This window comes from Plectropomus leopardus, chromosome 18 (assembly GCF_026936395.1).
Source record: "Plectropomus leopardus strain MGB_pleo_1.0 chromosome 18, ASM2693639v1, whole genome shotgun sequence".
NCBI lineage: Eukaryota > Metazoa > Chordata > Actinopteri > Perciformes > Serranidae > Plectropomus > Plectropomus leopardus.
Window position 1 is genome coordinate 2,582,118 of NC_142193.1, and position 15,373 is coordinate 2,597,490.

General features: G+C 39.1%; 1 protein-coding gene across 1 annotated transcript in view; it reads left to right on the plus strand.

Annotated features, from left to right (window-relative positions):
* LOC121956668 (junction plakoglobin a) overlaps positions 1 to 15,373 on the plus strand; it is a 182,971-nt gene that overhangs the window by 99,294 nt on the left and 68,304 nt on the right. Inside the window, exons 4-5 of the mRNA XM_042505020.2 lie at positions 12,944 to 13,197; positions 13,281 to 13,519. Of these exons, the coding sequence (XP_042360954.1) occupies positions 12,944 to 13,197; positions 13,281 to 13,519 (493 nt within the window). The remainder of the gene's footprint in view (positions 1 to 12,943; positions 13,198 to 13,280; positions 13,520 to 15,373) is intronic.

The window sequence follows — 15,373 nt, forward strand, 5'->3', positions numbered from 1 at the left end:
CACCCCACCTAGCTGGGTGGAGCATCCTTTGTGCACCCTGCCCCTGAGCCTGTCAGAGTTAGTGGCTTTGTTAGGGTTTACACAGAAAAGAGGTTACCAGCTGTTCATCAATGGTGAGGGCTGGGCGTGGGGAACTTAGGGTTACAGGGGTCCTGGTGGTTGGTTTGCTTTTGATGTTGAACCAGATAAAGAAACTGTTCAACCCTTCTGCAAGAGAGTAGGGTCTGGAGAGTTGACCACTGCTGGTTTGGATGCTCTGCCCATCATGATATTCAAACCCTGCCATGCTTCTCTAGCATTTCCTGATGTTAATTTCTTTTCCACCCTGTCCTTATACTTGATTTTAGTCAACTTGGCCTTCCTCCTGAATTCCTTCTGCAGCTCCCTCACCCTCACTTTGTCACCTTGTAGGAAGGCCCTTTTCTTCTGCACTAGATAGGCTTCCATGTCCTTGGTGATCCATTTTTTTTTATTATTTGGATAAATGGTGACGTGTTTAGTGGGAGTGACACTTTCTTTACAAAATATGACATATAAGGTGAGTATATCAGAAAGCATGTCAAAGTCATCCCCATAGTCATTAATGTGTCCACTTAAAACAGCCCTTTAATGTCTCAGTTGCATCCTCACTCCAGATCCTAATGGTTTTAGTAATGGTCTACTGTGTTTTTAATTGTGACCTGTATTTTGGCAATAACAGGAGTTGTGGTTGTTGGAGTTGTGACATACTGTTCCAAGCTGGGAATATGTGTGGCAACAATATAGACAGAACCAGATGTAGCTTAGTTGTTTGCATCCACACCTGTTTTTTGTATTAAATTAACCCCTTCAACTTTATGGGAGATGCAATTTTTAACATGTCAATAAATTATTCATCTGTCTTTTTTTTTTTTTTTTTTTAAAAAGGCAAGGTTCAATTTTCTTAGAATATGAATAGTTCACTCCAGGAACACATTCATGTTTACAGAAGACTGATGAAAGAAATGCTGAATGACAGATTGCACTGAGTTGCCAGAGCCTGTGGAGCAGAAGCGTGATGAAGCATGAGGCTAATGAAACGGGGAGTGGAGAGTTTGTCCAAGGTGGAGAGTGCAGCGAGTGGCAGAGTCCAACGGTGAAACAAGGGCTGGGCGGTGAGGTGCTGGAGCTCATGGAACGATTGGCCCACACTGGTGAGGTGGGAAGACAATCTGGCGCCAGAGCAGAGTGAATCCGGAGTATTTATGCTGCAGGGGAGGTGATTGGAGATGAGGCACAGGTGATGAAATGTGCAAGGAACTCCAGCACCAGGAAGCCATGCCCACCCCCTGCAACAAAGAGGACATCCAGAGACACCAACCAAAAACACACAAGAATCAGTCCAAAACACCACAAAAAACAGGTGACAATTGGCTCCTTTGTATAAAGGGAAAAACAGAAAGCCAACATACATGTTATTAAGTACATAATGTGACTTTGGTAGGGTCTTGCATGGGAAAGTCAGGTCTAAAGCCTTAGGTACTGGTGTGTCATTGAACACAAACTTTGTGCTCACACCTACCTGAACATATGATGATCTTGTAACTGCTTCTAAAGATTTCTTTACAATGTTTGTTCTTTTTATAGCATATTGAAATGTACTAAAACTTGGCTGCCTGGGATATAGGAACTTAATCTTAAGTATGTCATGCATTGGAAAATTATGTCAGAATTGTGAAATATAAGCTTCCTGTAGTTAATGGGCTTACAGCAGCAGTATGGTGGTCCAGTATCCCTTCTCCTTCCATCTCTCCTCATCACACTGCCAGTATACAGCAAACATGATGAAACATTCATTTTTATCCTCTTTTCCTTGCTGTGAAATAAGCATCTCCATGTGTGAGTTATGTTACACTCTACTTCCACTCAGTTACTGTACCTGACATCCAAAGAAAATACCCCATGTCAACCTAGGAGATAATCCCACAAGATATTATGTCTTAAACTTAGTTATCACCTATTTCCCTTTGTGTTTAAAATGTCTTTTTCAGCCAGTAAGGCTGTTAATTCTAAGATATGTCTGACACTATAAATATGTATTTTAAAATGGCACTTCCTCGTTTTATCATTGCATCAAGTTTGTTGAAGATTCTGTCATCCCGGTCATGGTAATTGTATGTGCCAAATCGAAGACAACTGGACTGGTGAGAATTTCTTGAAGATGTTCTACCTATCATCCAAGAGGCTCCTTCAGTTGTAACCATAGACAGTAAAAAAAGATGGACGTCATGTCTCCACCTATTCTCACTGTGTCAGAGTGCGATCAAAATATCCGTGATACAGGCATTGTAATCTTGCGAGGGTGATATTATTGAGATCCGGAGACTGCACAGTGGCGATATATGCAGTGGGGGAGATTTCCGCCAAAACACCCCTCCGATCAATTGTGAGCACCGCCACTGAATGTGAGTGCACCGTTTGGTGGTGAAAAAGCCCCCTTTTGTATAATTGAATGACACATTAAAACCGAACAATGAAACAAAGATCAGGGTGATGAGAACTACCTTCATTCACAGAAGCTATCTTTGTTCTTTGAGTTTTTAGTTTGGCCTATGTTTCATTCACTAACATGGAGGGGCAGGCTTTATGACCTATACTGCAGACAAACACCAGGGGGCGATCCAGATCCTAAAGTTACATTTTGGGGGAACTGTCATGTTGTCCATCTTTATTACAGTCCATAGTTCTAACTGACTTCTTCTTCTTTAAAGGTGACTTGCAACCGGGTGAAGCATTATCGCCTAACTGACTTGTGGGTCACAGGCTTTAGACCCTGTGTAAGTGTGAACCCTTTCATAGTTGTTGAGGTCACATGTGAGTCGTTGACCCACCCAGTCATCATCGGTGCATTAGGGTGAGATGGATCCAGGTGTAAATGGGTGTTAAGCAATCTGAGGAGGGAACTCAGGACTGCATTGTAGGTGGGTGATAAGTTATGTCATGTTTTTAAGGATGGCTGTTCCAGTCTGACAGAGATGCCTTCTTTCGTGCCTCTTTCAAATCATCTGTCTTTTCTGGCCAAGATGTGTGCATCGCTGCCCTCGAAGGAATGTCCATTCTCCTTCAGATGAAAAAAGACATTTCACATTTTATAAGCATGTAAAAGGACATTTCAACAGCAGTGTACAAATCACTCATTGAATCTATACTCACTTTTAACAACTCATCCTGGTTCAACTTCATACCTGTTAAGAATAAATCAAAGCTTTCCTGGATCATTAACCAAGCAAGTAAAATAACTAGCAAAACCCAATCTCCATTGTCAGCACTTCATACCCAAGCAGCTGGAAGGAAAGCTCGTCACACTACAAAATGTCCCACTCACCCTCTGCATAAGTCTTTCCAGCTACTACCACCAGGACGCCGCTATTAAGTCCCCTTGGCCAGGAAAAACACTTATAAAAACTCTTCCATACCCACTGCTGTGAAAATCTTAAATACAAGGTTGTAATCCACACATTTACAGAAACACTGTGCTACTTTGTACACAGCAGCATATTGTAATTTTTATTCTGTCTAATTTATTTTTATTAGGTATTTATTCTGGTTTTAAGGAACACATGCTGTATGTTTATTGTCTGAGTTTGCACTGTATGTTGTATGCTGAGCCACGTTTAAGATGATTTTCTGTCATGACAGACACCATTTTCTGAATCTGAATCTGAGTGGACAGCCGAGTCTTGACCTGAGGAGCTGACCCTCCTGTGCTGTGGCATGCATTTGCAGAGTGGTTGTATAGTTTCACCAATGAACAAATCTGTACATTCCTGACTGCTCTGAACTGCATACACTACAAAGCTCTGCTTTTGGATGGGTGTCTTGTTCTTGGGGTGGACAGGCCTCTTCCTCAGTGTTACTAGGTTTGAAGTGCACAGGGGTGTGGTGACCATGGCAACATGAGGAATGACAATCTTGTTATTTCTTTCCTCTCTCCTCCTTTCTTCCTGCTCTAGATCTTTTTTAGTTTTTGAAAAAGGACATGTTGGGAAAGCCAAAGGTTTTAAGTGCTCTGATGTGTTTCTGTTCCTTCTCCATCCCCTCTGTCCTTGTGGGCAAGGTCTTAGCCTGATGGTTAAGGGTTCTGATGACCCCCAACTTCTGCTCCATGTGGATGGTGAGAGCCAATTATAAATTAAATTAAATTAAATTAAATTAAATTAAATTAAATTAAATTAAATTAAATTAAATTAAATTAAATTAAATTAAATTAAATTAAATTGTGCCCTTACTACTATTTACTATTATACATATCTTCAATTTATTTATCTTTGTTTTTTTTTTTTTAAACTTTCACGGTCAAGCTTGAACACATTAACTTGATATTGTATAACTTGATACCTTTAAAATTTGGGGTATTGTGGGCATGCTAAACCTAAAGAAACTAAATGTCATTTCAGGAAGATGCATTTAAGTATTAAAAGTAAGTAGACACTCAAAAAGGTTTAAATCACATCGAATCAAAATAATTAAAATAATTAAAAGAAAAAGCAGCAGTTCATCATACATACAGGACAGATCTAGAAGCTATGATTTTTTTTTTTTGCATGATAAGTTAATTACATGAAAGAAATTGACTTACTGTTTCAGCTGCACTTGTATGGCATGAGATTAAGATAATCAAGTAAAGTAAAAGTAACCTCAGATTTGTAAAGTCAAAGCTCTGGTCAGCAGAGGGATGCACAGTAAATGAAATTACAGTAATTGCAATTGCAATTGCAGACCGAGTACAGTAGTATCCCTTTAGCCCTGAAATTTAATAATCCAGTCATTATAATTCCTCTAAAACCCCATCTTAATTTATTTGGATGATATTAATTCATTTTTTAAATGTTCCTCAGACATACAACTTATTTATCTTCGTGTTGGACAAAAATTTGTGGACTGTGAAAGGATATTTTTCCCTTATCTTGGTACGAGTGATCTGGACCACTAAAATTTTCTCTTACCTAAGAGAAAAGCAAAAATAAGAAAACACTGAGGAATCCCAAAAATCAGTGGGTACCAACAAAATAAGAACAAATCCTAGTCACTTTTAAAAGGTTGAGAAAATAGCACTATTGGTCAATGTGACTGCTACTCCAATGATAACTGAAATTTGATGATTGCACTTTTCGCATTTTAACTGGAGTAGTTGTATTTGTCTGTGTTTATTGTTGTAACCTTGTCTAAGGCTGCCCTATTTTTTTTCCATGAGTGGAAAAGAGATTTTAAATCTCAATGAGTCTTTTACCCAGTTAAATAAAGGATATATATATGAGCAAAAATAAGAGAACATTTTTTTTTTTCATTTGCAGTTTCTTGCATGAGGCCCATTGTCTTGAAAACATCACACTTTTAATTATTTCACCCTTTTGATCACACCATGCTTTAGTGTTTGATATTTTTTAATTGTCCTATGTATTATCATTGTATTGCTGTTGGTCTTACTGTTAATTCCAAAGTTGTTGGATGGGGTTGAGGTCATGCTTCTGTACTGGCCAGTTAAGAGGCTTACTATACCTCGGTACAAGAGGACAGGTTTGTCTTGTCTTAAAGTAAAGCAGCAGGTTCTGTCCTAACAAATATTGGGATGCTTTATCTGGGAAACCACCTGATGTACTATGCAGTATTTTGAAGTGTGTAATACCATTAGAGATGGAAAGGGAATATTCCCCTCCTCTGGGAACTGAACAAATTCCTGTGCAAGTCTAGAGATAAAACAAATTGGCTGCTCTGAATTCTGTCACGAGATTACTAGGCTTTGCTCTGCCTCATTGTTGAACCCAAAATACTTGTGGGTGAGCCAGAATACAACAGGTTATTTTAAACCATAAGGACACAGCTGAGCTTGTTGTATGCCAGTCCAGACAGGGAAGACTATTTGCTTCACTTCTCTGACACTTTGTAATCATCGTTTCCCCCCGAGGACAATCTTATTCCAAGACATCAAATTCTTCAGTGTTGTCTGTAACTGATACAGGCTTCAGGTCACTGTGAACTTTGTAGTTTGAAGTCAAACATCTTTTTTTTAATATGCTGTCAGAAATGTAACAGATTTTCAAACATTATACGCTGCAAGTTAAGCACCTTTTTGCTGCTGCTTTATGATTAAATATCTTAACGATCATTTTTTCCCAACAGGTGACAAAACCATTAACAGAGATTAAACAGGATTTTAAATACATCATCCAAAAGGAAATGAAATTCCCCAGGAAGTCATTCTCAGTCAGCATGGCACCAAAGTACTCATTACTTTTAACAAGATGTGCCATAGTATGGGTTAATGCAAATTACTGGTAATGGGAAACATTGGATTTGTTGTCAAATACCTGAGGGCTTAGTGCTCTGTAAACTTAGATAGATTTTCAGCAGAAGACACATGGAACCAGTGTAGAACCAAAATTTCAAACTGTTGTATTATTTATTGGAGAGTTACTAAAACACTTTAAATAGCACATTTGTTTCAACCCTCTATAATACTGGCAACATCAGCAGTGGGTTAAGAAATCAGCCCACTCTCATTCCGAACCTGTAAAATACTGCTGCTTTGACAATGCTTTTAGCCTAAGATTGCAACGCCGAAAGCCACCTTTGGCGTTGACATGGCCGTACAAAACCAGTTATGTTATGCACCTGAATGCGTCTGTATGAAACGTGGCAGGACGGAATCAGGTTTAAAACACTGCTGGTAAGGACGTAATGTAAGGTTAAGGTGATGTAATATAAGGAGCACATGGGTCGGTGGGCTGGAGGGGCGGTGGATTGGTCCAACTAACCCTGGACTTTAATGCGGCAGTCTAGTGTTCACTTTCTATATGAATGTGATGTTTTGGTTTTACACATTACCATGTGACATTCATGATCTTGTTGCCTAATCCTAACCATTCATGGCAGCATGTGCGTTTGTTGATGTCAAAGCATGGGTTGCCATGTGCTTGTTTTGCCTAAACATAATCACATGCAGCATAATCCCACCATGTGCCTGTGTTGACATCATAGTAGTGGTATCCCAGAATACAAAGAGCAGACGCAGTAGGATACGTGTAGCCTAACATGTGGACAAGAAAGTCCCCTGCAAAGTGCCGATATGTGATGAGTTGGGATGAAAACTTGTTTGTATGAGGGGGATCAAACTCAAGCTGTGATCCTGTTTGTGTGGACCTTTCTACTGGACTAGCATCCTGGTAGCCTGCTATTGTACCACTGCATGGTGCTGTTTGTTGATGGCTGTGGTGCAAGGTCACTGTCCTTATTTTGGAGGGGGTTTGTGCTCAATTGTGATTTTTTTTTTTTAGATCTGATTTTTTTTAATGTACCTGTTTCACATTATCATTTAAAATGTGACCATTATCAGACTCTACTGCGAACTGGTCATGGCCCTGATTTGGCCTGCATTCCCAGAAGAACAAGAACAACAAGACTTCCGGGGATGTGCGTGCCACAACCTTGTGCAGACCACAGACCTTTATAGTTGTGCAGAGTTTGCCAGAAATGCAATTAAATGGGCTAAAAAATCTGCTCTGCAACAACATAGGTTTTTAACCACTGTGAAGTTAGAAAAAAAATCTGTCTTTCTGTTATTCAAGCTGCAATTCCACCTTTGACGACTATGTGGGTTGGAATAGCAGAGTAGCGCTGACTGTGTTTTCACTCACTGACTTCATGGGCAGAAGAAGAAGCATGTCAACGTTATTTATAAAATTTTTTAAAAAAAATTTAAACAAAATGGGCACAGGCAGTGGGTGAAATAGACAAAGGGCTTTGTCAGTCTCTACCTTTGGCAATTGTCAATAGCTATGTGCAATTTCAGATTGTTTGGGCAACCCATCGAGGAGAAAAATTATTGCAGACAGATGGATGGATAGAGTTTTCTTCATTTTGTAGAAGAATGCTGATCTAGAGTGATGTTAAAGTAGCACTGAATTTCAATGAGTCACATGGCTGTTCAGAGTGAGATCACCTTTAAAAAAAACACATCTTTATTTGATGTAGAACGACATACTAAAGTGACCCAAATTTAAAAATATCAGATTACATATGATTTCTGCTGTTCACACACCCACAAAGTGAATTTAGCTTCTGCGGTGGATTTAATCTGTTAAACAACCAAAGCAACTGCTCCCAAAGCTATGTTAAATCATTCCACAACAAGAAACCATGGATTACCAGAACCATCCAGAAACAAGCAATTATAAAGCAGCAACCACCAATGTAACAAGGCTCAAAAACAATTACATTCCAATGCAGAAGTTGATGGAGCTAATAGGATTGCATTTCACAGTAGTTGTACCTCATATTGATTCATTTGACAATTTCATGATTGTTTGATTGATAGGTTGATTGCTTTATTAGCAAAGCAGCAGCTTCAGTAAGAGGGTTTCCATTAACCCTCAAATTGCGCAAATTAAAATTGCGAAATCACATAAAAAAACACCCCAGTTTATCGCAAAAAGTTTACGCTTACATGAGCTGGCATTTCAGGTGATTTGCAAAAGCGGTATTTTGCAAAACTGCAATGGAAACACTTTTTTCGCTTTTATAGCTCAGATGATGTATGATGATATGATGTAACACTGGGTGGTGGTAATGCGACTTTATGGATGCCAACTGCTATTAAACACAAAAAAGAAGAAAAAGTGCAACAAAGTCTCATGACACTTGGCTCACATGGCTCAGTATGTGTGGATGGAGAAGTCTTCTCAACTCTGATATGAAACAATTGTGGCAATCTAATATTGTGGCAATATTAGATTGGCTTTATTGAGTGGCTGCACTAGAAATAAATCTGACAATGTTTTGGACATCGATCGCTATGGTTAATGTTATTGCGAGAGGAAAGTCACCTAACATCGCAAGAGAAAATGCATAATATCATTCAATGGAAACGCAGTCATCTCGCAACTGTGTTCTATCAAAATTTTGAAAATGTCACTTAAGTTTTGCACAAATCTGTAATGGAAACTTACCTAGTGTGAGTGAGAGGGTTCTCCATAATGGAAAATTATCCACTCTACATGCGCCACAGTGTTTAAAAGTTAAGGTGACATGTCAACAGAGACTTTTCCCAGTGTTCCAAATAAGACACTTCAAACTCATGCAGATGTGACATACTGTAAGAGCAAGATCATCCCGCAGAGAGTATGTCATTTCCACTTAGTCAAGAAAAACACTTAGCAGCTTTGAGATTTAGCTCATTGCAGTTATTAGTATTTGGTAGTATGGCTCTGTTGTGGGGGCCCCCTGACCTTCCATGTGCTTACGTGGAAAGCGTTAAACAGGAACAGCACCTGAGGCAGGGAGATCAGCAGCAGCAGAAAAAAGAAAAGAACAAAACCCCCAAAGAGCAGGCATCAATGACACAACGTCATAGATCAAGTCAGAATGGCACAAGGAGGAGGAGGAGGACGCAAAAGCGGCAAGCAGAGGGAAAGGGAAGAGTAGGCAGGCTAGAGTAGCTTAAATAAGGCAGTGTGAGTGAGTTAAGCGAATCAGATGCTTAGAGATGAATCAGCTGGCCATCAGCTGATGGGGCTTGCATGATATCAGCTGATATCAACAGTATTAGTGCTTGACACTGTGGCCTGCCTGAACTAACACTATGCTCAATTTATTTTCATCCTTCCCTTAACTTGCTTTATATCTGGAACAATATCACTTGAAAAGGCCTTGGTAGTGTGCATAAGAGAGGTTTCTTCCATTTCTTGCAGTACTATTGCCCTCAACGGCTGAGACTAATAAGATTAAATTCACAGGTCTGTCATCAGCTCTATTATACTAATAATTCCTCCTTAGGCACAACTACAAAATATCTTAAATGATGATAGCACCTGCGGCTCAACAAGAAATATCTTCTTACTCCACAGTTAGTGTATCAAAAAAAAGTCATTCTCTAGGTTCAACAGCAGATGGTTATATTCTGCGCAGTTAATCTTGGCAATTATTCCACTGCTTTATCTTGTAAATCTTAAATACATAATTGCACACTTATCATCCTAATTAGCTACATCAAGTTCTGCAGTCGAAAGGTTCAAATACTGCTTGGGACGAAATAGCATTTCAGAAGCTCAACAAATGAGTAAGAAATTGGTTTCAGAGGAATGTTCCTCAAATATTTGTTTTGAATTTACTCAAAAAGCACACATATAGTAGCAACTTTGCAATTGTTAGGCTGAAATATACCCACAAAGATAAAACTGACTGCCAATGAATTTCACGGTTCGCAGACTATGGGCCTCAGTCGCAAATATCTTCCGGTGTTTTTTCTTAAATTTGTTTTTGAGAAAGGTCAGAAGAAAAGTCTAAGTCACATCTTAAACTGCACCTGTGCTCTGATGAATCCCATTGTCCTCGTAAATTGAAAGTGTGTGCCAGCTGATCCTAATTTGCATAGTTAAAAGCCCTGCTAGTCCCTATAAAAAAAGCATGAGGCTGCAGGGCTGTGTTCATATAAACATTGAAAAGAAAAGTTGAGAGAATTAAGTCAGGAATGCCCATGGAAGTCTAAAAATAAATACCGGGCTCTAATTATTTAAAAAATAAAGAGAATTATGGTCTCATGGTTGTATGCCTTTGCAAACCAGTCAAGTTGCAGTTTTCAGTTTCTGTTCAGACTCATATGTAGCCATGACAGTAGACAATGCTTCAGATATGGATGTTGCTGCAAAAAGAAGGCACAAATTGGCAAACACAGATGCTTCACACTCATCTTCCCTTGACAGCAAAGAAAATCTATAATCAGCAGAGTTTTAAGGTGTAACCCAAGATAAGTGTCACCAATTCAGTATCTGATCAAATGCCTCCCCTTCTCCTCTCGAGTTATGATGATGAATAATGGCTAGAAAAGTGTTTTTGCAGAACATTATGATGTCACAGTGAAGCTGACCTTTCATCTTTTGAATTTGAAATGTCATTGCTTCTTCATTTTATCCTGCAAGACATTTGTGTGAGATTTTGTCATAATTTGCTTGTGAATTCTTGAGTTATGGCCGAAAACATGTTGATCACCAAAATATAATCAGTTCATCGTTAAGTCCCTGTGGATATGTGCGCCAAATTTGAGGAAATTGCCTCAAGTTCACAAGATTGAGACAGAAACAAGGTCACAGTCACTCTGAGAGCTTTGAAAACCAAAATTAAATCAGTTCATCCTTTAGTCTAAGTGGACATTTGTTACATATTTGAAGAAATTCTCTCAAGGAATTCTTGATATGGCATTCACAAAAATAAGATGATGTCACAGTGACATTGACCATTTTTTTATTAGTTTATTGTTGAGTTTAAGTGGATGTGTGTGCCAAATTTTTAGGAAGTTCCCTCAAGCTGAGTGAAACTGACATCTTGGACAACCAAAATCTCATCAGTGCATTGTGGAGTTCAAGTAGACGTTAGACATAAGAAATGTGAAGACATTTCTGCAAGGCATTTATGAGATTGCATTCACAAAAGTGAGACAGATGAGGTTACAGTGACCTTGAACTTTGACCTTTGACAACCAAAATATCATCAGATCGTTGTTGAGTCCAAGTGGACGTTTGTGCCAAAACAGAAAAAATTCCCACAAGGCGTTATTAGCTGGGTGTCCATTACAGATTTGAGCAAAACTTTAAAACTTTTCTTGCAATGTTACACAACTTCAACAGCGATAACATTCCAATAACAATGGTGATGGATGTCCAAAACATTGGCAAGATTATTTCTATTGAGGCCCTTAATAAAGCCAATCTAATATCGCCATAATTTCTTTGTCTCTTAGAAGAGTTAAGAAGATCTCGGTGTCTTCAAAATGTATGTGTTTCCATTAGATATATTTTGTATTCGCAATTTCAATTTGCACAGTTATAGATAGAGATATTATGTTTACAAAACAGAAGCAAGGACACAGTGACTATGATGTCTTTGACCACCAAAAACTAGTCAGTTGATCATTGACTCCAAGTGGTCACTGGACATAACCAATTTAAAGAAATCCCCTCAAGACACACAAGATTTTGCTTTTAATGGAACACATGTATATACGGACATCCTGAAAACATACCGCGTCCAGCCATGGCTGTTTCTGGTGCAAAGATATAAAAGGTAAAAGATGTAACACCAAATGAGATGTCATATTTAGTAGCATCAGTAGTGGATATATAATAATAATAATAATAATAATAATAATAATAATAATAATGCTAGTACTCCTCCAGTGAATGCACGAATGATAAAGTAAAAAGATTCAATCTCATATCTGTGGCCAAAAAAGTATTTGGCCTATACAAAAGACAATGACCACTGGAAGGGGGCCAAGCCTAGCACAGCTGTTTCATATGCGGTTTAATTATCTTGTCTTAGGTCTGCATCCATGGCATTTATTTCCAACACTAAAAGTCAGTCCATGATCAGATTACAGTGTCCATTATTCCATCATGGTCATTTGTAGCAACTCCTAATGTGAGCCCAATGGGCGCACCAGAAGCCGACTTACAAGCAGAATCTTCAATTCATGAGGAGTCAGCACTTATTACAAACCATTCAATTATTTATACATAGTCAAATTATAACAAATATTGCACTGAACTGTGAAGCAGCTTATCAGTGTATCTGCTGCTGGTGTTGAGGCAGACACAGTGTCTCTGCTTTGTTGCGTCCAGAGTAAACCAGATTGAGCCATATTTAGTGAAATTAGATTACATTTAATGAGGCCCATTCCAGCACAGCATTCGTCCTTTGGGGAACTAATGCAAAAGACTTGATTTAAATGGGACCCAATAATACATTCAGATAACACTCATTATCATGTTAGCTGGATGTTGAATCAAACTTCATCTCTTGACTTTAATTACACATTTAAACATTATTTAAGCAGTTCATTCAGTCTTGTTGCAGTGTCGTGTCAGTCTTGTTGCAGTGTCTACTTGCAAAGTCATATTCTTTTTTTTTCTCTCTTTCCGTCTCCCTTTGATAGATTTAGACGCCCAGTACTCACTAACCCGGGCTCAGCGTGTCAGGGCCGCTATGTTCCCAGAGACCCTGGTGGAGGGGGAGGCAGCCATGCCTGTCCAATCAGATCCATCACAGCAGAGCAACGTGCAGCGTCTGGCTGAACCCTCCCAGCTGCTAAAGACGGCTATCGTCCACCTGATAAACTACCAGGACGACGCTGAGTTGGCCACTAGGGCGGTACCAGAGCTCACCAAGCTGCTGGCGGACGATGATCCGGTATGCCGCTAGCAAAATTAATTGCTTAGAATTTTCTCATTGAGGGTCTAGACACAAGTTCTATTATTTTCATCTCTCTCTAGGTTGTGGTGAACAAGGCGGCCATGATAGTCAACCAGCTGACCCGTAAGGAGGCCAGTCGCCGGGTGCTGGTGCAATCCCCAGCCATGGTGGGCGCCGTGGTGCGTGCCATGACGACGGCGGTTGACATGGAGACAGCCCGTTGTGCTGCCAGTGTGCTGCACAGCCTGTCACACCAGAGGGAAGGACTGCTAGCCATATTCAAGTCTGGAGGGATACCAGCACTGGTCCGCATGCTAAGGTAGAGATACTGACAGTCTTGAGTTACCAGTAGAGGGTCTAAACATGGTGCTACTATACTGAAAATAAATATTTATGCCCATAGGAGTATATATGTTAGTAAACTTAATAGAGAGCCACCTTTTCGATTGCAGTGGTTCTGGCAAGCAAAGTATGAAAGCCAGGTGAGATGGGTCCTTTAAACATGCAAAAACTAGTAGTTTTGTTTGCAGTATTGCAATAACTGATTTTTGAGCACATGGAAGTTTTGATGACACATGGACATATGTGGAGTCCTCTATCAAAATCAGTCTTATGTCACAGTGGCTTATTTCTAAATAAATGTAGATTATCCAGATTTATCAACTCGATTTCTTTGATTTTAAATAAACAAAGCTTTCAGATTATAAATCTCTTATTGCCAAATTCAGATGATAAATATAATATAATTTGTGTCTCCATCAAATTATCAATGAAAGAGTTAATGGTATAGGAATAAGGTCGAGGATATTGGGTTTTTGTCTGATTTCAGACAAACAAAGTCTTGGCTTTCAAAATATTAAAACCCACTGGGTCCCTACCAATGACCCACTAGAGCTGACCCTAGTGCTGAGAGGCTTAGGATTGTGCACTAAAATGTAACATTGAATGTTTAAACTTTGTCAGTATTGGCATGCTCAAAATGATTAGTTTTTTCAGATTTTTCACAATCCAATTACTCAGATCAATTTATGGAAACCATGAGTACCAATGAATGATTAATTGGCAAACGAGAGGCAAAAAAAAATGTGTCTCCCTAACTTGGAAGTGGTAAAAGTCTGAGTTGTGTCCATTCCTCAGTATTTATATTCATGTAGTGTGTAGGGGTCTGTCAGTCAAATCAATTTAAATGATTTTAATAAAATAATCCACACTGTGAATATTGTTGTGAAGTCAATTACTAATTGTATGTGAACAGTTGTCATCAAACAAACCACACTTCTTCCACCATATACAGTATTTTCTTGTATTCCTGCACCGTGTTGTTGCTTGTTTTCGTTACCTCGTTAGCTACAAAATTAAAGTGTCCCCAAGCTTTTGTGTATTTTTACTCTCCGGACAGCCTCTGGAGTACAGCATCAGTTCCCAGTAGAAGGCCAGTGGGCTCTGTCCGTATCTTGAGGCCACTACAAACTTTGAAGGCCCTTTTCTTAAAATCATTGCGTCAGTCATTATGCAATGTGACATAGTTTACTTACTATTTGGCATAAAAAACAATGCGAAGAGTCCCCTCTTCTGAACAGTGTTTAAAACACAAAATTTGTTTCAGGGTCAAGGTGACTGAAATTGTTTTGCATCTTTCATCAACAGGACGCATGGCTGCTAATAAACTTAAAGTCATTTTTAATGACGTAAGAGGCCTGTCTGTGAAGTTTTTGGATAGGTAGCACTAAAATTTGTCTTTGAAAAAAAAATCAGCTTATATCTTATTTGTAGCGACACAGAGGTCATTAGGCACGTTTGTGTTTATATTTGTAGTATTTATCAATTGTTGAAAATCCCTCGGCGGGAGCACCTCGGTCCTAGCTGCATCACTGTCATGCTACCGTTTAACTCCCTCTTGTGAAGTATTGCTTAAATGAGACCTTAGATAAAGAAATGAAAACCTGTTTGGGTTGATCTGCAGATCACTATGCTTTGGTTCTTGCAAACCTTTTGTCTCACAGGCTCACCTAAATTATTATTTTTGTCTATGCTTCTGCCAACAACACTGCATTAGGCCACCAAATATTAGCCTACTAGTAGGTGGCGATATAAGACCATAAATGAAGAAGACTGGCTGATTAACTTCCAGATATGCAGCTCAAACTGCATATTGTAAAATAGAAAAACTGCA